Consider the following 26,089-nt stretch of genomic DNA (forward strand, 5'->3'; position numbering starts at 1 on the left):
AACAATTGGTACGTCACTAAGAAGCAATTGAAACTCTGACTGATTTTCTCTGAGCCATGCCTGTAATAGCTGGAGAACCTAGCATCAAATGCTCCATGGCTTGAAATCCATTTTCATGTCAAACTCCAGCCATTCTAGACCAGACTTTTTTTTTTTTTCAACTTTCCTTCCAAAATGCTCAAGCTGCTCTTATAATCCTTTGTTCAGCAGGAAGAGACTGCGGGAGAAACAGCCATGGCACTAGGGCAAAATATTACTGTAACATGCATTAGGGATGCCCTTGAAGATCTGAAAGCTACAACTGGTCCAGCATGAGGCAGTGCATGTAGTAATGGGGCCCCCTAGTTTACTCTTCTAAACTGTGTTGTGCAACCTGCACTGGCTCCCAGTTGCCTAATTTTTTTCCAGGTGCAATTCAAGGTGCTGGTTATTATTTTTAAAGACCTATATGGCACAGGGTCTGGTTATTTGTGCGATTACTTCTCCCCAAGGACATTCACCCTTTCTACCAGATTAGATAGGCTGAGCATGCTCCCAGTTCCTTCCCTTAAATACTGCTGTCTTGCAGGATCTAGGAAGTGTGCCTTTTTGTGGCAGCTTTGCCCTATGGAATGTCCTTCCCCCTGAAATGTGGCATGCCTCTAAACTCCTAGCCTTCCAAAAAATATTTAAGACCTGGATTCCTCCCCCCCACCCCAAGTAATGGTATAGGGTGAGATACCTGAGACAATTTAATGATGGACTGTATGTGGAAGCTTGCCCTTGGTGCCAGGGTTTTAATGTTTGTGGTTTTAATAAATATATGTATGTATTGTGTTGTTTTATTATTGATGTTGTTTCAATTGTTAGTTGGGAACTGCCCAATATAGTCTGATATAAGAAAGGGGGACTATATAAATATAAATATAGATATAAATGTTTTAACAAACAAACATTTCACCCATTACTATATTACAACACTTCTATGGGTTGTCAACATGATGGTGCAGTGGTTAAAATGCAGTATTGCAGGCTAATTCTGCTGACTGCCAACTGTCAGCAGTTTGATCCTCACCAGGCTCAAAGTTGACTCAGCCTTCCTTCCTTCTGAGGTTGGTAAAATGAGGATCCAGATGGTTGTTGAGGCCATATGCTGACACAGTAAACTGCTTAGAGAGGGCATAGTGAAGCAGTATATAAGTCTAAGTGCTATTGCTATTTTTAGATATGAGTTTAGTGTTTTTGTTGAAGAAAGTTAGATCCATGTTCAGAAATAGCCTCACTGCATCTCCATCCTGTCAGCTGAACAATCTGAAAGGTACCTAAATCCGTGGTTCCAAGCATCTACTACACTAGCCTAATCACATATTAAGAAGAATAATTGGTGATTTTGTTCTGCTCGTACATGGTACCCAGTGTGAGAACTGACACCAAAGGATACCGCTGACTGCTGTTACACATTAAAATAATAAAGAGAAGCATGCTTGCCTGAAACTTAATTGTGATGAGCAATAAGGTTAGTACAATTTATTCTGGCATACTTTTCTGCTGGCTCAAGGAGTGGTAACTTGTCTTTTAATAAGTTTGTCTGACTATGCCCAAAGAAAAAAATCAACTGATTATTTGTTCCCAAAAGCTACTTCCCCATAAAGATCAGTGGAATAATTATTTTTATGCCTCCTTCATAATGTCTATTAGCATCATGTATTCATAACCTGATATTACAAGATTGGATATTTTTTATCCCAGATCAATATTGTTAGCAAGAAGGTATGGAAAAGTGAACATCAGCACACATTAGCTACTGTAAGAAGTTACAAAAGTTAATATATGATGTTATTTGAAGATCCAAATGAGCATTTATATCTTATCCAATATTTTATCCTTTAGCTAGTAAGACATATTGCTGCTGGATTAAATTCCCCATTCTGCAGCCCCCACCTACATACCCCATATCTGTTCCTAAAAGCTAAGGTGAAAATGTTGAGACAGGGAATGGCAGAGGATGAAAGAAATAAAACTCCCTTTGAGTAGAGGTCTACTTGCGTAAACTATGTAATATAGCCATTACCGCACAATTGAGCATGTGTTTCCATAACAAAAGTAACTGTATCTCACAAACTGAGTATTTTATTAGATCTTTGAACTCAACCTTTGTTAATAATCAATTTAGAAGAATCTGCGTTCATATTAGCAGAGCAAGAATGAGACAGTGAATATTCAAGAATTATTTATTTAATAAAAATCCCTAAATGAACTGCAGATGAAGTTGTCTACTAAGTGTAATACACATTTTAGCAAGGAAAACTATTTTTTTTGCAGCGTAAATGTGCATAGTTTGGCAGCAATAGACACACTGGTTAACTTCAGGCAGTTATCCAACTACAATGGAAAATCTGCAGGATATGTTAAGGCTGAAATTCCATTAAAGGGCTTTAATAATTAAACACTACATATCTGGAATCTCATTCCATCCTATTACTTTTTAAATAATTAATCTGTATTTACAACTATTGAACTTCATGGAACTGAATACATAAAACCAAATCAGGTTTAGGGACAGAAATTTTGTTCATTTTATGATAATATTTACAAATATTTCTATTTGCGTACATTATTTAAAATGAATTTGGTATTATTGACAACAGAAGCATATAATGTTTTTTTTGTTAAATTAGCACTAAACTTTATATAAAAATGGACCGTGAATACCTTAATCCCCTATCTTTGATCCTATTCTGCATTTCATTCTTGGTCATTACTAATTTTGTGGACAATTCCTCATCATTTTCTTCTCCATTTTCTTCCATTATGAAAGCTGAAAGCAGGATATATAAATTTATAAGACAGAAGACTTCTCACTACTCAACCTGCTTTTCTGTGATTGAATAAAAAAATCACAGATGGAAGAAAGAAACTGGCAAAAACAGTAAGTGATTTTTTTACAATTTTACTCAAGCAGATTTCTTTCTAATCTGAAATTTCTCAGTGTCTTTCTTTATCAGGGGCTAGAAATACTCTGAAAAAATATGTATTTTTCTCCCCTTACCAGCTGGGGTTGCTGTAGGCTAGGCATGTATAAAAGGAAGTTTAGAGCCACAATGAGAAGTGGCAGTAAAATCTGAACTTGGAAGCATATGAAGGTACAAGCTGTGAACAACAGACTTTGCTGAGTCTGTCAAAGTGTATTCCTTCATTATGCTTGACCTGCGTATTTATAAAGGGATAAGAATTACTATAGAACACTTTCTGCTTCAGTGACGTCTTCCAACAACTGAACTGAACTGAATATTCCTCACTACTGACAATTTTCTAAAAACATAAAACAAACCCAATAGTATATTTATTTAAAATAAATTACTGAAATCATCGAACGACAATACTGAAGAAGCAAGTTATAAAGCCAGCTCAGAATTTCCCCTGGATTCCATTTAAATCTTCACATCTGGGCTTATTAACTTGTATTTTTGCCACACACAGAAAAGCTCCACAAGCCACCATCTTGCCTCAGTCCTATACTAGGAATATTACTGTGGTTATTCCTTCTCTACACTTTTAATTACCATTGCTCTATTGTATTGTTCATTTATTCTCCTAACATTAACACGCTCCATTAGATATTTACTGGGTGGAAAATAACACAGCAAATTCTCTATTTTAAATTTGTGCAAAAATGAATTGTAAAGCAAGTGTAAAAATAAAGTTCTCTCTTTGTATCTTTTCATTTCTAATTCCTTCCAGGAGTTTTAGTGGAACTCAAAACCATTTGGTGCTGTTACATCAGTGAAGCCCTTGGTCATCCTAATTGGTAGAGGCTCTGCAACATTTCAAACAGGAGTTTCTCATAGCCCTTCTTAAAGGTCATAGATCCTCTTCTCTCCTCTTGCCTCCATCATTACAACATGCTCCATATGGTTGCCCTTGAAGACCACCCAAAAGCTGCAGATGTTCCAAGATGCAAGGCTCAAGTAACTTATTATGGCAACTTCTTGCTTCAACTGGTTAAACACTACTACTGTACTTGAAGAGCTATACTGGTTGAAGTTGGCTTCTGATTTTCCTCACAAGCCAGATCAGGAAGTTTTCCTGTACATATAAGTAGTCCTCAACTTATGACCAGAATTGAACTCAAAATTTGTGTTGCTCAGCAAAATAGTTGTTAAGTGAGCTTTGCCCCATTTTATGAGCTTTCTTGCCACAGTTGTTTAGTGAATCACTGCAGATGTTAAGTTAGTAGTATGGTTGTTAAATGAATCTGGCTCCCCCATTGACTTTGTTTGTCAGAAGGTCCTAAAAGGTGATCACATGACTTAGGGTTACTGCAACTGTAATAAATATGAATCAGATGCCAAGCACCTGAATTTTAATCACATGACCATAGGAGTGCTGCAACAGTCATAAGTGTGAAAAATAATTATAATCACTATCTTCAGTGCCATCTTCAAGCCAATCTCATTGTACACATGTTGTTCTTTGACAATAAAGGTTGATTGACTTTGAACAGTCACTAAACAAACTCTTGTAAATAGAGAAGTAACTTATATTTACTGCTTTTAGCAGGCTTTTTTGTTTGTTTATTGTATGTTGTTTTTATTCATATACACCACTTTGAATTGCACGTTGATTGGATAACTATAGAAATAGAATGAACAAACGAACCAACCAACCAAATAGGAAAGTATAGAAAAAGAAAACTTGGCATAATACTTCAGCATTCATTAAGATTTTCCTCTGCTAGCTAAACCAACCATTTCCCTTCAAAATATGAATTAAAAAAATGATGCCATTTTAGTAAAAAAAAATGACACGGTAGAAAACTACCTGCAAAAATGCTCAAAAGGCAGAATAGTCTTCAAATTTTAGTGGTGAGCATGTGTGTTAATAACACATTTACTGAATAACTAATTCATATTGCATTATAAATCTAATCATTTATTTGCACATTTATGCCCATGACAAACTATTTGTTTAGGATTATAATCCAAATCTAAGAGCAATCATTTGTCAGAATATCCACAATTCTGATACGTTCTCATACAAAGTATTTATATACATGGGCTAATTTTGTTAACTCAAATTTGGGGAAAAATGTGTTTTCAGAACCGTTGTTCTTTTAACGGATATAGGTAAACAGTTTAACCTGATATTTATAGTACATGTCATACTTGTTATCTCTTAATAACTACAATTATTACCTACATTTTCACCCATTAAATTACTGAAGAAAGTAATTCCAGTCCCACCTCTAAATTAATTAATTAATTAATCTTGTAACACATTACCATAAAGAACCCCAGTTTTAATCCATTCCTTAAGGATTTACATAAATAGTGAAAATATATAAAAAAAGATAGGTACAAATTATGGGTTTCTGAATAACTGAAAACTAGTATAAAAGCATAAACATAATAGTTGTTCTATGACTGTTGCCCAAAAGCAACATGCTTCTTTTGTAAAAGTCCTGTGTTGTTTTAAAACTTCTCTGGATTTTGCAAAAGTAACATTTGGTGCATTACACTAGGTAATATTCAGTCATATTTAACAGCGTTTCACAGGGATTCCTGACCAGTGTTTAAAAAGGTTGAACAGATGGTCTTAACTGAAACAGTACGATAGGAATTTCACTGTTGTTAACATATAGGTGCCACATCAAATATATTAAAATAAAGCAACAAAGACTCTTGGGATATTTTTAAAAATAACAAACTTACTATAACATAATACACTGGAATTGGCTATAATAAAGTTTGAAATATTTGGAATTATAGTTTAAACTTTAACAAGCTTTAATAAATTTGCTTTTCTGGTAACAGATTAAAACAGCTACATGTCTGGAGAGTATTTTGTACAAGCATAGAAAATTGGTTTTAAAAAGAAAATATGCATTGTAAAATTGTGTAGCCATTCTATAAATTGAGTTTATTTCCCTCATGACAACTTTGGCTTCACTGCCTGAATTCAAAATATATTTTATTACAAAATGTTACTGTTTAGCAATGAAGTAGCTGAAGCATAACAACCAAAGGAAGTGCATGTGGCACAATTCCATAAATATAGCAGTAAAATCATATTAATATGTCTTAAGCCTAAATTATGACTATAATAATTGAATCTAAATAAATTGAGTGTTTCAGGGCACCTAAGTTTGCTGAATGATTGTGATTATCCTACATGATAACTCTGAAATTTGTATCACAATAAGACAAAGAATTATTACCGTTATTTGACAAGTCTCACAAACATCAATATTACTTTTTTATAATACACTATAATCTCTTTTATTCTTACCCATATAGAACAGCATAGTGTGAAAAAAATTAATAAATGTTTTATCAAGATAAAAGTTCCTTAAAACTTTTAAAAGATGGTTTAAGAGAGTTTTGATCACTCAACAACTCTATTTAAATTTATTTGCACAAAAATTTTAGACTATATAGCTGTAAGCCTGAAGACTCTTATTATGTGATCTATAAACAGTATTCCCCTTACAAAGCCTCAATTTTTGGTATGAAGAAATGTACTTTCTACTGCTTTTCCATCAATATATATTAACATTCTTTAATTCATAACCACAACAGTAATTCTACGATTTGTTCTTGCAATTTGATCCTGGAATGTGCTAAAACAGAGGCACAATGCCTTTAGCCAGTTTTCAAGTCTGCGTTTGCAATAAGAAAAATACTAATTCTCCACTTTCTGCATGTTATTACATCCAATTGTAGTTTCCTTTTCTTGCATATTTTACAAAAGTGGCATTTTTGTCCTTTTCAGAGAACTTGTGTATGTCCAATACACATCATGTTTGTCATTTTTTCAGGGCGGTCTGAGTTGCTATAATATGTACTTTTCATGCTACTTTGGACATATCAGAAGGATTAAGTCAAATGAGAAAAGCTCTCATACTATTGCCCTTTCATGTCAACTGTGCTCTAAGAAGTAAAACTGGAATTGGAGAACATCATATTATTTGGGTTCTTAGATTACCATAACATCATAGACACACTTTTACAACATGGTTGTAAGAAATTTTCCACATTATTAATAGTAATATAAGAAGAAACACCAGTCAAATAGGCTTCATCAGATTAATATATTTTTCCTGTAAAATATGATTTCTAAGACAGGATTTGTTGTGTAAATATATCAGAATATCTCAGATTCCTTATATGTAAAATTAGGAATATGAGTTCTAGTGTTGTTCTGAAACCTATGAAGAACGAAATCCTCAAGTTGAATGGACTCCTGGTGACTTCATGAACAAGGTTAATCATGCACTGCTACCTTCTGTTAACTCATACGCCAGTGTTTCTCAGATGTTCTACAATCGCATCACTAGCAGTCCATTACTACTGTATTATTAATGCCTTTGAGTCAGTTTTTGACTTTTGGTGACTACCTGGACCAACTCTTGCAGTTTTCATGCAAATTGTTAGGAATAACCCTAATGTAGTTTGGGTAAAATAATATATATAAACTATGATAGTAAGTGTGTGTCACTTTAAACTGCAAAGCATGTAATTTTGGGTGCAGTGTTGAACCGCCATAAGAGGGAGCAAGAGAACCTGTTTGATTGCTGATGATTCCTGACGATTACTGGTTTGATGGATTGATGGTTTGTTAACTGCGTGTTTTCCCTACTGCTGAGTTGCTGAAGGAAGAAAGGAGGTGTGACTTCTTCATATCTCTACTGCGAGGAGATATATTACTGGACTGATATTTGTAAGTTTACTGACCTCTCTTTTTCGACACTGGAATTTGCAACTGAATAACCCCCCGGATGGACTGAATAAGTGAATGATATATGGACTGTTTGACTATGCTAAAACTCTTGCTGGAATAAACTATTTAACTAGCACGGTGTATCTGTTTTACTGAGTGTAAGCTACAAAAACATTTATCTCACATATTTTGCCTGCCTGCCTGACTGCCGTGCAGATTCTGCTAGGGTGTATCCCTAACACAAATGTATTTTGGAAATGGTTTGCCATTGCCTCCTTTTTAGGGCTGAGAAAGAAAGACTGCCTCAAGATCACACAGCTGGCTTCATGCCTAAAATAAGACTACAACTTATGGGTTCCTACTTTCTAGCTTTAACCACTATATCAAACTGTCTCTCATCCACACAGTTTCAAATCAAATCAAATGCTAGAATTCATTGCTACATAGTGACATCTTAGTGTTTGCATATTAACTATGATGAATTTGTTAATGTATGAAAGAGAACAAACTTCACGGTGTAAAGGCACACAGTCTTAAGAAAACATTCAATAGTGCCTTTACAAACATGTGGCAATCAACAAATTAAACAAATATATACATTCTGCATTTATGTCAGTGTAGGTGTTCACATTTTTAGTCATATAAGGTGACAATGGTTGTGTGTGATTTTCCTTTCCTTCTATTTCTAACTAAATTTTGTACACCTTAAAATTTGCAAAATTAAATATCTGTTCACCAGATTACAGGTAGTCCTTGCTTAATGACAGTTACTGAGACTGCAGTTTCCATCTCTAAGCAAAGTGGTCATAAAGTATAATCTCATGTGACCACATTAGTTAACAAAAGGAGTCGGATTCAAATTTTTTAACAACCGGTTCTTTGTCCGTGGCTAGGTGGGCATGGCTTATTCTTTTTTTTCAGCAAACACCCCCCCCCCGGGGTTTTGTCTCTTGGGCCTCAGGGAAGCCTCCTAAGGGGCATTTTTGCTCCCAGGAAGCTTCCTTGGGGCCCAGGAAGGCACAAAACGGATCCTGGGGGTGTGGGCAGTCCCCCCACGCTCCATTTTTGGGCCTCCTGGGGATGCATTTTTGCTCCCAGGAAGCTTCCCTGGGGCCCAGGAAGGCAAAAAAATGGAGTGGAGTGGCATAGTCCTCCCCGCATCCCTCATTTCCTCCCCACATCTCTTTTTGCCTCCTGGGCCTCAGGGAAGCGTCCTGGGTAAAGCAGTAAGACAGTGAGAGGGCTCCCGGCACAGCTGATCATCGGAACAGCTGATAGTCGGGAGGGGAAAAAGGAAATACCTTAAGGAGTGACTGGAGAATGCAGTCAGCGATGTCGTGCATGCACACGATGATCACAGAAAAATTAAAAAATACATTCATACCAAAATATTCTTTTCTTCTAGAAAAGACCATACATTGATTAAGTAACAAATATTAATTTTCTTGATCGGTAGCAGATGTTTTTAGGTATGTTCCCTAGAATAAAACCTTTTATATAATAAACAGTTTGATTCTCTATTAGAAATGATGACACATTAAAACTCTCAACCTGTTGCAATGGCTTTTACTAGAAAAGAATTTTTACTGATGAAGGAGATCTTTAAAAATGTAAAAGTCTGATCTTTAGCAAGGGACAGGCAGTAAAGGCCGAAAAGACCACAGGGAAAGTGCAGATTTACATTTTTCTACCTATATTTGTCATTATAGCTTGATATAATGATCTCATAAAATCAAAACATTTTATCTTTTTTTAAAAAATCAAGCTGGCTATCTGAAGATAAGGTCTAGTACACCAGTACCAAAAGGATAGAACATATGTTCTAAGAGTTTGGAGAATTTACTAAGTCTGGAAAGCTAAATCTTTGAACAGCTGTAAATAGGTATTTCTAGGGATGTGCAGTTATTCAAATTTGAATTGAAAAAAAAAGAGCCTGCTGCATTTGTTACCACCTTCTTTAAAAAGCCACACCTTTTCTTGAGTTTGCATGGTATCAAAGTGGGGAAAACATGTTTGAATTAAGAAGGATGCAATGACATAATATTGCTCTTTCACTGCCTCCTTATGCCTCAGCATAAATGCATACAGGTAATAGCAACAGCACTTAGACTTATATAGTGCTTTACAGCCCTCTCTAAGCAGTTTACAGAGTCAGCATATATCCTCCAACAACCTGGGTCCTCATTTTACCCACCTCGGAAGGATGGAAGGGTGAGTCAACCTTGAGCCTGGTGAGATTCGAACTACCAAATTGCAGTTGGAGTAGCTTGCAGTACTGTACTCTAACCACTGCACCACTGAGGCTCATTTATGACCACAGTGGAGCCTAGAATTATGGTCATAGGTCATTGCGGTCATTAAGCGGGTCACCAAGAGCCCATACCCAATTTTATGACTTTTTTGTGGTGGTCATTCAATTGGCTTTTTTTTTTTTTGGCCATAAACTGGAAGAAAACACAGAAACCAACCAAAAAATATAGAAAATCATGGTCATGTAATGTGATACTGCAAATGGACTTAAAGATGAACTAGTTGCCAAGTCCCCAAAATGTGATTATGTGACGACATGGAGGGTTTCTATCATTACTTTGAATACTTGCTAACTGACCAGGTGTTAAGTGAAGACTACCTGCCGATGCCGATATTTCTTTCAAAAACACCACTATGTCAGACCTGAATACACACACGTGAATTTTCACCCTAACTCCACTGGCCTTTCCCTCATCATAGGATAAACATGCCCACTGTAGTCTCTCTTTTCTCTGCCCTTTTACATTGCCTTCTTTTCAACTCCAGCCCCCAAATGAGAAAGGCCTCACCCTGTTCAATGACAATGATCTGTAGTTTGGTTAGTCATTAATTACCATGGGAGGAAGTCAGGAGATGGGCAGAGACTGAGAGGAGGGGCAACAGAGGCAGCATTGAGATCAGCACAGAGAAGAGCAGATTTCATGATGACACACTGTATGAGTGAAGGATGGAAGGACAATGTTCAACAGTATGGAACTGCCCTCTGGCCTGCTAGGCAAACAAACACTTTCAACAGTTTAATGTGAACAATTATACACAGGTGGGCCCTTCTTTAGTGACTGTCCCATTTAGTGACCATTCAAAGTTATGATGGTGCTAAAAGAAAAACACTTAGAAATCAGTCCTCTCATTTATGACCTTTCAAGCATCTCTCTGTTCTTATTTTCACTTGATTATTTACCCCATATCAAGATATTTTCAGAGAAAGGGAAATCAGCTAAAGGAAGTAGCAAAGGAAACTTGAAATGTCATGTGGTTTTCGCTTAGTGACCATTCTGCTTAACAATCAACTTGCCAGATCCAATGGCAATAGCTAAATTGGAATTACCCGTATCTTCTTCCATTTCTCTACATAGTTTACGTGTATCCTCTGCCTTCTTGATCTTTAACCATCTACTAAGTCACATTTCTTTTATGTTTTCACTGATTTTTTTTCAGGCTTTTGGAAGAAAAGCCCCCACCCATTTTCAAAAGTTCCAGGGAATAGCAAGAGCAAAAGCACTTAAGACTTATATACCGCTTTATAGTGCTTTACAGCCCTCCCTAAGCAGTTTACAGAGTCAGCATATATCCTCCAACAATCTGGGTCCTCATTTTACCCACCTCGGAAGGATGGAAAGCTGAGTCAACCTTGAGCCTGGTGAGATTCAATCTGCCAAATTGTAGGCAGCTGGCTGTGGTAGAAGTAGCTTGCAGTACTGCACTCTAACCACTGCACCACTGAGGCTCTTATTAATTATACATTTATAAATTCATAAATTTATAATTTATAACGAATGTTATACAGTGTGTCAACCTGTTATACAGTGTGTCAACCTGTTATACAGTGTGTCAACCATATATACAGGAAGTCCTTGACTTACAACGGTTCCTTTAGTGACCATTGCAATAGCACTGAACTAAGTGACTTATGACCTTTCTTTCACACTTATGACTGTTGCAGTCATGAGATCAAAATTTGGGCGCTTGGCAATTGGCTCTCATTTATGATGTCCTGGGGTGATGGGGAAGTCAATGTGGAAGCCAGATTTAGTTAACAACAATTCAGTTTTTACTAACAACTGCAGTGATTCACTTAACAACCGTGGCAGGAAAGGTCAGAACATGAGACAAAACTCACTTAACAAATGTCTCACTTAGCAACAAAAATTTTGGGCACAATTTTGTGATTGTAAGTCGAGGACTACCTGCACTGTCATTAACAAAATGTAATAGATGCTTTCGATGGTTTGTTTTCAGTGTATTTTTGGCCAAACCAACTACACAAGAGTAGAAATTTCTTTTTGATTACAACTTCTTATAAATCAATGATTCAATTTTCTTCAAGTTTATATGCTGTATTATCTTAGCGTCATTATTCCGGGCTGTTTTGTTTTTGTTTTTTTGTTTTAGATAGAAGAAATGCAGTACCAGGAAATGGGGGAAAGAGTAGTGTATTGTTTTGGTGGATCCTGTAACTCTGAACCTTGAGAAAGGCCCCAACTAAATGCCTAAACACTGAAATAATTGTTTAAGGGCTTAATGAAGAGGTTCCCAACGTGGGGTGGGAGACGATATTCCAGGGGGTGCGAGAAAAGTCCAGGTAAATAACAGGATATTGGCTATATGTTGGCATTTTTATTTATTATGCAATGGATTAATTTTGTTTTCATTTTAGAGTTAAGTATCGTTATTTAGTGGCCGTCATATACATAGCTGAAAAGATTCAATCCTACCATATATTTAACGCGTTCAGTAGTTCCTAAAGTCTAAATTTCAGGGGGTGCGAGGTTCGAGTGAAATTTCTTTAGGGGTGCGGGGCGAAAAAAAGGTTGGGAACCACTGGCTTAATGGAATATTCCATAATTTTAAGGCAATGTCATACATTGCATACATTGCATTGCATACAAGATGCAATTCAAAGTGTTAGTTTTAATTTCAGCACTCTAAATGGCTTAGAGTCGCATGGGCTAAGTAGCCTTCTCTCTTGCTAGGAACCTATTTGGCTTCTATGAGTAGCCAGGCCATGTTAAAGAAGATCCTAGTTACTAGAATTTCAGAAATCTGTACTGCTGTCCAGATAGAGAATAAGCCTAAGCAATTGTACTTCATACCCATTGTCTCATATTTTAAGAAGATAGACAAGATCTTTCTTTTCACCAGCCCTTTTTAATTCATTGATCTCAAGTGGATTTTTAATTGGATTTTTAACGGTTACGTTAGATGTCTTGAATTCCCCCAGAATGGAATGAAATATATAAATCACGAGTGACAAACTCGCGGCGTCACATTGCCGTCGTGTGACGCATCACGATGTTTTCCCCCTTCATGGAGCAAGGGTGGGCATGGCCTGCATATGACACATCTGGCCCGCCGGCCGCGAGTTTGACACCCCTGATATAAATAATCAACAGACGGTTTAAAATGAATAAATACTAAGATAATATGTTGCCAAGCCAAATAAGATACATTTGGGTACATAGGTGTAAAATACATGCAGGGAGGGCTAATTGTAGTTGACAGATTAATGGGTTACTGTAGTCACATAAGGAAATAAAAGAATCATTGTGTTTCTAATCAGGAATTTATTTATTCTTGTGATAAACTAGCTCTCATTTTTGCCTAAACTATTCAGCTAATACTGTTAAACATACAAGCATTCTTCTATGTGGCAAGACTAGCTATGACTCTTTTGTTATTCTGTGTATCAAATATGAATTTATAAAAGCAGATTTAGTCCAAGTCAGGTTCGCTGGCTACAGTTTGCCTTACATTTACGCCTTTTGGCATCTTAATTTTCATCCCCTCTTCCAACCATCCTAGACCTCACCATTCTACAGCACAAAGACTATCCCTGTTTCGGGTCTTCATATTTCCTATTCTCGCACTCTTACATGCTTAAAAGAAAAGCTGTTCTGGAAACAATATGATGGATAAACCCTTGGTCTTGGCTGCTGCAACTCATCTTAAATTTAAAGAAAAAGCTCTGATAGTGCAAGGCAGGCAGGATAATAACCAATTAGACACACATTATATAACATAGTTCCTTTTTCTGGCAAGAAATTAAAAAAAACAGTAGTATAAAGTAATGGAGCTGGCTGGTCCTATGATAATATATTTGTTTCTTGGCCAGAATAACCTGGAGAACATTGTTTCAATATTTTTCATTGTGCAAAATAGGGAATAGAGAAAAATTGAGATGTGCAGCTGGTAAAGTTACTGTATGGTTGTGATAGGGTGGAAAAGCTCTCTAGTTTTCTTCAGTTTTCCTTTCATTTTGCCTATTACACATTTATCAGAAGTATTATTTATTACTTAGGACAGTGTTCTTTCTAACGCATCAACAAATTCAACCTGAGATGTCACTGATCAATTCCAATTTGATTTGATTTAAAATGGATGTGATTTGACCAGGTTTTTACATCTATCTGTTTCTTTCACCTGCGAAAAAAACGATGAAGAGTCAAAAGAGCATGTATACTCCATTCAGATTGCCTATATACTTTTTATACTTCCTTTATTTACTTTTTTTTTTAGAAATACAGATTTGGATGCATTTTAATATTAAACAATAGATACACAGTGGATGTTTAAGAAGATCCTTTCCCTTTCTTTCATTACTTGCTAGAATTGATTAAACTTAAAGATTACTGCTCTTGTCTTCATTTAGTAAAAGGAGTAAGAAAATGGAAACAACATAAACAATTTACTGATTTTAAAAAGTAATTATAGGAGTGTTCTTTTATTGTGTTCGTGAGCCACTTGGGACATTAATAATCTTGGCATCCAATAACTTAACTAAGGTATAATTATATACTATTGGATTATAATTGATTAATTGAAAGGTGAATCTAGACAGATATTGGATCAAAACTTCTATTGTTTATTGTGTATCCTTGCTATTTTTTTTAATAAAAGAGATGATCTATTAGAAAGTAATTAATTTGGAAGAGATATTCATTAAATTTTAAGCAGTTAAGTAGAACATAAAGTAAAATGGCCATCTTTCCTGTCATATAGCAATATAATAATCCAGGATATTACCATTTGATCAAACAAAGAAAAAAAATCTAAATTGTGACAAAATAACTGATCCCTAATTGATGGAAAGCTAAAGAGTTTTCAGCTGGTTTAAGTTATATAGTCTGTGCTGGAGAGCAGACAATTCTCACTGATGCTGCAAAATACATGGGAAGGTTCTTAAATTGAAAATACTATGGCCACGGTTTATTAGACCTATATTTGAAATTGTTTTGGCCAAATTGTATTTATGCTTGGTTTATTTTTCATTGTTACTGCACCATGGTATTGGTATGCAACAGTAATCAAGAGATATTGCCTTAATATTGCTAACTGAAAATGTGAGAGATGGTGCCTATGAAAAAAGAGGTGGTGTGATGGACTATAGTGAAGCAGAAGTTTCCCAGGAAGGATGGAGCACATTTTGGGAGGCGGGGAGGGGGGGGAAGGGCAGGCAAGACAAGTGAAAGCACATGCTGGACTTGGATAGGAAACAGAGGAAGAGTTTTAGGATAGCCACTCTCTAGAACAGGGGTGTCAAACTGGATTTCATTGAGGGCCGCATCAGGGTTGTGTTTGACCTTGGGGGGGGGGGGGCTGGGTGGTGTGGCAGGTCAACGTCACTCATATTGGGGGTGCCTGTGGTGGCCCAAGCACTCTACCAGAGAAAACGGTCTCCCAAGCTCCGTTTTCAGCTGTGACAGCCTCCTGAAACCCTCTGCCAGCAAAAACGGAGCTCGTTCCATTTTTTCTGGCAGGGGGCATCTTGGGCTGGTCCTTCACTGTTTCCAGGGTGACCACACAGCCAGATCTAAGCACCTTGTGGGCCAGATCCAGCCCATAGGGCTTGAGTTTCACACCCCTGTCTACAATCTCACAGGGCAACATTCTGTCTATTGCATGTAAGAATTGCATTCTGGCTGAATTGTTCTGTGTCTTTCTTGGGCTTAGCCTGATAGAAAACTGGTACAATAAGGCATTTTGGTATTGATGTATTTACCTTACCAAATGACTGGATATATCTAAATGTATTTGTACAAATGTGATAGAATAGCTGTTTTTGCCAGAAAGGGAGGAAAAAAAGATTTGAGTTAAAAACTACTACTTATTTATATTTCTTAGTCTTTCTCCATGGCCTATAGTACAAACATGTTGGAATTTTTCACCTCTAGAAGCAAGAAGTGATAAAGGCTGCAAACTGGAAAGTATCAAACAGAGGTTAGTGGGACAACAATCCAGAAGAGTAGCAAAGACTTGCACAAAGCTTTGATATATGTCAAGTAAAAGGGGGCTCAGCACTGCACTGCCGATATGGTTGATCTGAATAGGAAGGCTACTCTAAGACAGCCAGTGTCAATCACTACCAAGTTAAGAAGTCCAATGCAAGGTACCAGATTGTGAAAAATGAAGATAGGCTGGAGACAGGAAGGCTGAAGCAACTAAGACTTTGAGTAAATAAAAGAACAGAGCTTGAGGTCTCAAGCTGCAAATTATGATTATGATCTAACTTGAAAACTAAAGTATAAAAATTTGTATATCTTAACAGAATATTTGTTGATTATGAAAAAAGGGATAGACAAATGTTGCATGTATGATTGAAAGCTGCTAACATGAAGCAGAACATGTTATCTATTGCAAGGAATTAATGTCAAAATATTGCTTATAAGAGCTTACTCCTGCCCATTTTGTGATATGGAAGAAAGAATGAGTACATCTGGAGAAATAAAAAGTTGAATATAGTGGGAATGAGGTCCATGAGAAGTAAAACAAGAAAATATAGGACCAAGAATGAATGACTAATAAATAAGCATGAATTGAATAAAATAGTGATTAGAGAAGATGTATGTTGAGATGGTTTGCTCATACAGTACAGAGAAATTCAAAGGGGTTGAACTGAAGTACAAATACATGGAAGACTGGATGTGTAATGAAGAAGGGAAGACTAAGAACAGGGGTGTCAAACTCGATTTCATCGAGGACCGCATCAGGGTTGTGTTTGACCTCGGGGGGGTGTTGTGTGGCCAGGGTAGGCGTGGCTGGGATGGGCATGGCCAGCTCAACATCACTCATATCAGGGGTGCCTGTGGTGGCCCAGATTTTTGGCTGCCTCCTGCAGCCTTCTGTCAGTGAAAACGAAGCTCCGTTTTCAGTTACAGAGGCACCACGGGCCATTCCTTCACTGTTTCTAGGGGAGCACCATGGGCTAGATCTAAGCACTCCACAGGCCAGATCCGGCCTGCAGGCCTTGAGTTTGACACCCCTGACTAAGAAAGTTGTAAGTCCACAGGATGGAGTTTGGATGAGCACTTTAAAAATAAATTCAGGCTCAAAAGTATCAGATATGGGGATAGTATTCTTATCATCATCATCATTATCATCAAAGTTAAAAAGTGTAGAACAGAAATAAAGGAACATAAATTACATAATCATGTAAAATTACAAACTAGGCATATTACAAACTAGGCAGGATTTGAATCATTGAAATATTGGAAATAGTTTGTCATATTTCCAAACCAATTTGAATTATAATTTGAATATATTTTTTCTGAATTGTAAAATCATTTTTGTCATCAGCAAACTTGTTGTAACCTACCCAAAGACTTTGCTTCATGCAGACTTTAAAAATGGAATACATAAATATAATTGATCCTTCTTGATCTAACTTGATTTTCCATAGACACATGGAAGACTAGGGATCTAGGGCTAATCCACCTGATACCTCTTTCCAATTTAATGATAAGCATGTTTTGAATTTTATCTTCAAGTCAGTTTTGCAGCCACTTAACTGTCATGCCATCCAGTGAACATTAATGAGCCTGCAAATGGATCGGTCATGGTATATTTTGCTGAAGTCAAGATATAATATCTTTACAACATTCCCACAGTCAATTAAGAAAATCATTAGGCTAACTTCTGATAAATACTGCCATGGTTTCAAAAATAATTAGTTTTTTAATATCCTATCTTTATTTTATCATTTAAAAATTATGTATTTTATCTTTATGATGTTCTCTAGAATTTTCCAACCAGTAAAGTTTCTTTTTTTCCCATTTACTAACCCTTGAAATCATTCTTCTGACTCTTAAGATTTGAATTAATCCAAAATAAATAGGTATGCTGACAATGTTTCTGGGGCTCATCCACTTGATACCTCTTTCTAATTTAATGATAAGCATGTTTCGATGCTTTGAGATTCAGTTATGATTTTTATTTCTGCTCTTCATACTGGTCTGATTGAATGTGTACTTTTCGTTGGAGAAGCCTGAGCCAAAATAGAAGTTGAGTAGCTCTGCTTTTCTTGAATTACCTGTTAATATTCTTTTCTTTTCTCTTTAATTTTTAACATAAAAAAGATAGGCTGCTGCCGGTTTGCACCAGTTTGGGCGAACTGGTAGTTAAAATTCTGCACAGTTTGGCAAACTGGCAAATGCCACCACTGGCTGGCCCTGTCCCTGCTTGTTTTTCAGCCTGTTTTCCAGGCCATTTTCCAGGCCATATTTTGGGCTGTTTTGGGCCATTTGGGGGGCAAAAACAGCCTGAAAAATGGCCTGAAAATGCCCCCAAAATTCACCAAAATGACCTGTTTTGGGGGGCATTTTTCAGGCTGGTTTGGGCCATTTTTTTTGCTGTTTTCCAGATGTTTGTCAGGCTTGGAAAATGGCCTGAAAACAGCCAAAAAATGGACAGAGGCGGGGCCAGCCAGTTGCGGGATTAGCCCCAACTGGCTGAATCCTACCTCTGCCTTTAAGGCAAGGGGCCAGGAGGCGGGGCTGGGTGTCATGAGTGATGTCACGAACCCAGTCACATGACCAACTGGCCACGCCTACCCAGCCACAGAACCAGTTCTTAAGCTATTCAAATCCCACCACTGATTTGCACTCTTTTCAATCCAATAGATAGTTGGACAGGAATTAGGCAGAGGGGTCAGAATTTCTGGCACCACCTCTAAAATTCCAGGTTATCTCTCCACACTCTGCTTTGTAACCCAGTCCTATATGCCTCCTGCCTTTATTTTTCTTTAATTAAGCCTTTTGTATAGCATTGGCTTCTTCTGTTATCCTTTTCTTCCTCATTGGCATTTGGCGGCTGTGCTTTTGCAGTAGTATACTTTTATTGCAACTGTTTTTACTATCTTCCTTGTGAAAGAATACACATTTTCAGCTCCCGTTCCCATTAGCTTCTCCTGCCATGAGACCCTAGTTTTTGAGTTTACTACAATCCTCTTTTTTTGAAGTCCATATTTGATTTTGCTTAGACCCAACTGCCAGATTTTTTTCTGAAAATTTCTTAAAACTAAAGCCATATCATCAGATAAGGGGCATTTTGCATGGATGTAGGATACATTTTTTCCTGCCTCAATGAGACTACTTTTTGCATACTTTATGAATTTCATAAAATAGTCTAATATTCAAAAAGTAGGAAGTAAATGAGCAAGCAGGTGCCTTGTTTAAAAACCACAAAGCAATACACACAATCTTCTTTCCAATCATTCTCTCTGCAATAAACTCTGAACAGCTTTTCAAACTAAAACTCTTATTCATAGGTAATCTGGTAATTAGATAGGCTAGCTGAACTTATTTTATTTGGAATATTGTGTCTGTGATGGTTGCTTTCTGCTGTTTTATCTTTTTCAGTAAAATCCTTTTTATATCTAGATATTTGCTGCTCTTAGCTCAAAACGGGGAAGCCTTTTTATTGTGTGAAGTTGCCCGGTTGCTCAGCTACCACTTCTGTTTCATGATCGTCACCGGTTCTGCCCTGCTGGTGTTAGAAATGAACAGTCATGTACATCTTTCTTCATCCTTCACGATTCTGGGCTGAAAGGACACATTTTTAATGAAAAATGAAGAACTGACCATCCAAATTAATTTGGAGGTATCCGAAGGTTCAACCTTCAGTCTATTGTAATTATATTTCATTTGGATATCAAGAAGCAGTTTGCATGCATTATCTTATTTAATATGCACCAAAATGGTTGCAATTTTCCACAACTGCTCAGAAATCTTTTTTATTGTTTTTTTTATTTTGTCCACATTATTGTTCACTGTTTTGGTCCTTTGCTTTTCCCCTCTTTCTTCTCCTAAAACAACTGGGTTGACATCACTGTTTAGTTATAATCATATTCACCAGACTTGGTACTCTCTTCACCTGCAAATAATGCCCCCCCTTTTAATATATATTTTACCCCACTATTAAAGATTTTGATCAGCTGATAAATAACAGAAAACAATGTTCTTAATACAGGGTCCATAAAATACATTTAGCAATGAATCAAGCCCCAAGCATTGTCTTAATCTCTGCTATGAAGTATTTTTGTTACATACTCATTTGCTATTTTTATCATGTGACACTAACCATCAGGAAACCCAATTTTCCAAATGACCGACTTCACTGGTAATTCATAAAGATATTTCTGAATCTTCTGTGATTCAAGCATCTTAACTGTCAGCTATAATATCTGGTTTCTTATGTTCTGTATTAAATATTATAACACATAACTAATTTTGGATTTATAGTCGGAAATCAATATTGTAAAGTAGCATAATAACTGCATCATGGAATTTCTTTGTGGTTATTTTCACCAACCATGGTAATTTCTATGGATTTCCTAATAAATAGGCCAGCCATGTTCATGGTAGGAATTTGTTCAACAGTAGCTTATTCTCTCCCGTAATTCTATCAAGCTTTTTTTTAAGTTGTAAAGTTCTATGTAACACAATACAATATATTCTGTTCAGATATAAACTTTACAAATATATGTTTTCTACTGGTAAGTTACAAGTTTAGAAATCTGTATGAATACTTGGGAATTACAGGCTTTTATTGCATGTTTGTGGTCCAGAATCTTAATATTCTAGCCATGTATTCATGTTCTTCTGGGACCTTGTTAACAAACAACTTCCATCAGTGCTTAATCCCTTCTATCTATCCTGGCAGCATCCTTAGAGCAGAAACATTTTCCAGACTAAAGAGGCTCCACTTGCTGTAGAGATCCATGCTGGAAAATGGCCTTAGAAGCCTGAAGCTAAGAAAGCACTTTTGAGCCTGAATGTCCATTTTCTATGACAGACTACTATAAAACTTACTCTGTAGTGCATTAAAAGAACAACAAGGATTTCCTGGTACTTGAAAAAAAAAAACTTTTTTTAAATCTCTCCTTCATTTAAAGTCTTAAACTGTCCCTCGCCATTATTCTTATGTTTCCAATCATCCAAAATGACATTGCTAACAAAGATGAAAGAAATTGTAACTCTGTGTCTTTCACCATTGTCTATGCTTGTGCAGTTATTAGACACTGCAAATTAGCAGACTATGGGAAGTAACTAAAGTATATTTCCAAAATAGATTGGACACATTCCACATTGGATCTGCACCTGTGCTTGAATGGATCTGCATTCAAACCTATAATTAGTCATAATTTTTTTTTAAAAAAAGACATAACTAGAACTAGGCCAAAGAGGGCATTCATACATCAAACATTTCTAGGAAGTACAATAGTGAAAACATAGTTATTTTCTCTGAATGTCTACAGTAAGTATATATGCATACATACACATATAAGCATGCTAATTAGAAAAGGCAATTCCACCAAACCACTATTTTCTTCATAAACCAAAATTTATGGATGGGGTGATCCCAGGCAGGTTTGGTGTGCAGTTGGGGGGTCCTCCTAGACTCACGACTCCTGCTTGAAGAGTAGCTGTGGCTAAGGGAATCCTTCCACGCCTTTGGGTAGAGCACCAGTTGTGCCCAGTTAACACACTGGGAAGCCTGCTCACCATTTCCTATGCCTTTGTAACTTCCTACCTAAATTACTAGAATATGCTTTCCATGGGGTCCCCCTTGAATAGCACCCAGAAACTTCAACTGATTCAAAATGTAGCTGCACAGTTAATAAATGGTACAGGCTGCATAGCACATGTAACACCACTACTCTGTGAGCTGCACTGGCTGCTGGTATGTTTCTGGGTGCAATTTAAGGTTCTGGTTACCACCTTTAAAGCCTTACTTGGCTCGGAACCAGGATACCTGAGGTACTATCTTTTATCAAGATCCAACAGGTTGGGCATGCTGCAAGCATTCTGTTAGCCAAAGAGTACTGAATGGCAGGAAATAGAAGATGGACTTTTTCTGCTATAGCCTCTGCCTTGTGGAATATTCTCGCCTTGGTGATTAGAAGGACCACAAGCCTATTGGCCTTTTGCAAAGCTTTAAAAACATGACTAAGTACCCAAGTCTGTGTTAAGGGCATCGTTAGAATGTGTTAGGGGCATCGTTACTTTATTATTAGTTGATTAATCATCATAGCTGCTATTGGGTTTTGTGGACACTTTTATTGTTTTCATATATTTAAAAATTGTTTTAATTCCTTTACAATTTTAGAACTGTAAGCCACCCAGAGTCACTTGGTTGAATTAGGTGACTACAGAAATTGAATGAGCTAACAAATGAATGAATAAATAAATAAAATTATTTCTTTAGATAACAACTATTTTTAGATTTATATTTTTCATGCAGTGCTTCAAGAATCAAATAAATTATTTATCTGATGCTTTTATGCAGTGCTTGCATATTGGATTCTTTCTTGCATTCTGTTATGCATGAAGTCTTTTCCAGTGCATGTCTCCTTTCAATGAGAATATGAAATATTTCAGAGTTTCAGGAAAATACGAGGCTTTAGTATTCTTAAAGTAAATTCTTAGAATCACCCAATTTATATATTTTTGTCATCATTTTGTAGATAGTAGGGCTTACAACCTGAAATTGACAAGTGTTTTCTATTGATTTAAAAAGGAGGAGGAGGACAGAGACCCAAATCCATCTTCTTAAGAATACTTTAATTACAAAAATATACAGACTAATTTGGTATAAGTAAAACTGGAAAAGGCAACTAAAATGTATGATTTATAACCAGTGACAGGAAAAACATCAACAGCACATATTTATTTATATATATATATATATATATATATATATATATATATATATATATATATATATATATATATTTTCTGAGGTTCTCGCGGGTATTTGTATGTGGATCTTTGGTTGTTGGGTTTTCTCCGCGTAAGATTGAAGTATCTAGGCAACGTTTCGATGAAGTCTCATTCATCATCTTCAGGCTTTGTCTCCGGCTCTGTGCTTCTCAGAGTAATGTGAGATTGCAGCTGCTTCCTCCTTTTAACTGCCAGTGGGGGTGGGACTTGATTGGGTGGGGGCTTGGCTGTGTTCTCATTGGTAGGGGTTTGGCTGTGTTCTGATTGGTTGGGGGTTAGCCGTGTTCTGATTGGTTGGAGCGTGTTCTGTTCAGGTGGGGGCTTGGTTGTGCTCAGGTTAGTTTTAGTTGCTGGGGGATTTGAGCTGGTGAGTTGTGATCTTGCTGTTTGGCTTCTAGTACGTGGTCCTGCTGCATCTTCATAGTGGGTGTCGGTTTGCTTCATGTATGGCTCAGAGGGGTTTGAAGTGGGTAGTGATGCAGCTGCAGTGCAGCTTCTGGTCCATGGTCGTGTCTCATTTTCTGAATGGGTGGGAGTCTGTTTTCTATATGGAAGTGTGGTGGTGGTATCTTGTGTGGCTCTCATGGGTGTGGGTCTGGTGTCCTTCTTCATGTTAGGTACTCGTCTGTTCATGAGGGCAGGTATAGAAAACAGACTCCCACCCATTCAGAAAATGAGACACCTACCATGGACCAGAAGCTGCACTGCAGCTGCATCACTCACCCACTTCAAACCCCTCTGAGCCATACATGAAGCAAACCGACACCCACTATGAAGATGCAGCAGGACCACGTGCAGAAGCCAAACAGCAAGATCACAACTCACCAGCTCAAATCCCCAGCAACTAAAACTAACCTGAGCACAACCAAGCCCCCACCTGAACAGAACACGCTCCAACCAATCAGAACACGGCAAGCAACCCCCAACCAATCAGAACACAGCCAAACCCCCTACCAATGAGAAACACAGCCAAGCCCCACCCAATCAAGTCCCACCCTACTGGCAGTTAAAAGGAGGAAGCAGCTGCAATCTCACATTACCTGAGAAGCACAGAGCCGGAGACAAAAGCCTGAAGATGATGAATGAGACTTCATCGAAACGTTGCCTAGATACTTCAATCTACGCGGAGAAAACCCAACAACCAAAGATCCACATATAAATACCATGAAGAACCTCAGAAAACAAATATATATATATATATATTTGTCATTTCTCACTTCCTCATTTGAAACAATTCTCCTGTATAGAGGAAGGCATTTTCCAAGCATGGATCATTCAAATAATATTCTGAGAGAAAAAATACTAAGAAGCTTATATTAATATATCAAATGATCCACTGTATTAAAAACATTAATTAAATTTTTTTTCAAATGACCAGTGTTGTGAAGAATTTTAGTGAAGGCAAGTCAATAATTATATTTTAATTATTAAGTAATATGCTTCTGTGTATGAATAATTTTTAAGATTAATTACTAACAAAAGCAATTTAAGAAGCATTCTGTGAACAAATGTGTTGAAAGTACAGATTTGCAAAACTAATAATTTGAGAAGGCAGATAAAAAAAACAGCAGGACCAGGAAAGGATACTTTGAAGATTCTGGAATAAAAATAGGACCAGGATTGAGTAATTCCAATTTGGAGAGATACATTAATAGATATAATTTTTAAGAGGTTAGCAGTGCAATACCATATATGTTTACTCAGAATTAAGTCCCACTTTGTCAACTGAACGTTACTTCTAATATGAATGCTGCAGTTTGGAAAGTACAAAATAGATCTTGGATCTTCCTGAACTAAAACTCAGATATGAAAAGGTGATCTTGGGTAAGTCTTCCCATTCCTGCCTGCTCCAACAATAAGATTATAGGTCATATAATATTGTGATACTATTCCAATAATATAGATCAAAGGGGTTAGCACTAAGCTAGATAAAATGCTGAGCTCAGTACTATATTTTATTTTTTGTTTGGTCAAGCATAGTTCGACTTGACTACAACTGTCTATCCTTCAATTTTTAAAACATTAACATTATAATAAAATTTTATGTATCAGAGAAAGGGACAAATCTAAAATCCATACTGAACAACATCTACCAGTTCTCAATAAAATGCTATATTTCACTATCTTCCTTCTTTTTCCCATTATAAAACAAGACTAAACTAAAAAAAATAGTGGTTTTGTCAAACTGTTCAGATTTCACCATTGATATATTGATCCTTTAAAGAGTTAAATACAATGGAGGAGAAACAAAAACATCAACAGAATAGTAATTGTACAGTCATCAGGATCTTCCTTTAAATAAATGATCATTCATTTTCTATTGGCTTTAACTAAATGAGAAATATTAAAGCCTAAAGCACTGATCATTACATTTTAATCAAAACTATTAAAAACTAATCATTTTGTTGTACAGAAATATAACATCCATTTATATTTACTGTTTATTTTGCATGCGGCAAATGCAAAAATGAACAGCAAATTAACCCTGCCTTCGAATGGATCTCTCTTCACAGCTGAGCTGCTATAATCTATTTTATGCCATGTAAACATTCTATGCTTCTCCTGAGTGCTTTGCTGGATTTGCTCAGTCTCCCCAAAGAAAACAAGAGTGATTTAATGTTGTTTTTTTTCAATATATTGGGGAAATAATTTAAGTATAAAAGGAGGACCATGTATCAGTGCAGCTAAATGGAATTTTAATGTTACCTAAACACAATGGCAGTGTTAAAAGTTAAAAAGGGAGAGATGAAGAACAGAAAATGACTGTCATTTAGGTATAATTTCTCTCCCTTCCTCCCTCTTTTTAAAGGTGTTTTACTATCAATTCATTGAATGATTTTCAAGGGATACAAGACTATGTTACAATACCAAGCAGACTTACTAGGAAGTAAGCTCCATTGAACTCAGTGGAACTTTCTTCTGAGTAAACATTCTTCAGATGGCACTACAATTCAATTACAAGGACATTTTATTCTATAAGAAAAGATTTGCAAGTAAACTGAGAATTCAGACCTGTTTGACTATAGCAGACTTAGCATTTCCAACTGGTACATGGTATTTTTTTAAAGCTATAATACTTCATAATGTATATAATCATGAACAAAAGCTTTTTCAAAACTGTTTTCACTGTGCTAAAGTAACAATCTAGACTTGTTGTAAGTATATTATTCTTACAAGTAGTTCGCAGTTATTCTTGAAGGCAAGTCTTGGAGTTTCCTTAGCATAGTGCTGCTGGGGAAAATTTTCAGCATGTCCATCTTCATCTCTAGCCTGAAGGGAAATATAATGGCCTATTTAGGGACTTAGAAATAATGGAAGAAAAAGAATAAGCTAAATGCATAACAGCTCAGATCATTAAACAAACG

General features: G+C 36.5%; 1 protein-coding gene across 4 annotated transcripts in view; it reads right to left on the reverse strand.

The window, feature by feature from the left end:
• Window positions 1-26,089, reverse strand: part of SOBP (sine oculis binding protein homolog) — a 176,540-nt gene that overhangs the window by 38,378 nt on the left and 112,073 nt on the right. For 3 of the 4 annotated variants that reach the window (XR_015739635.1, XM_026726650.2, XM_087913465.1), the window contains one exon: window positions 25,899-25,994. The exons of the other annotated variant lie outside the window; for it this stretch is intronic. Coding sequence is in view for 2 of the 3 variants with exons in the window: in XM_026726650.2 (XP_026582435.1) it covers window positions 25,899-25,994 (96 nt within the window). In the remaining variant the exon portion in view is untranslated. The remainder of the gene's footprint in view (window positions 1-25,898; window positions 25,995-26,089) is intronic. 4 annotated transcript variants of the gene reach the window in all.

The sequence above is a fragment of the Pseudonaja textilis genome, chromosome 1 (assembly GCF_049901715.1).
Source record: "Pseudonaja textilis isolate UNSWEBS1 chromosome 1, rPseTex1.2, whole genome shotgun sequence".
NCBI classification, from domain to species: domain Eukaryota; kingdom Metazoa; phylum Chordata; class Lepidosauria; order Squamata; family Elapidae; genus Pseudonaja; species Pseudonaja textilis.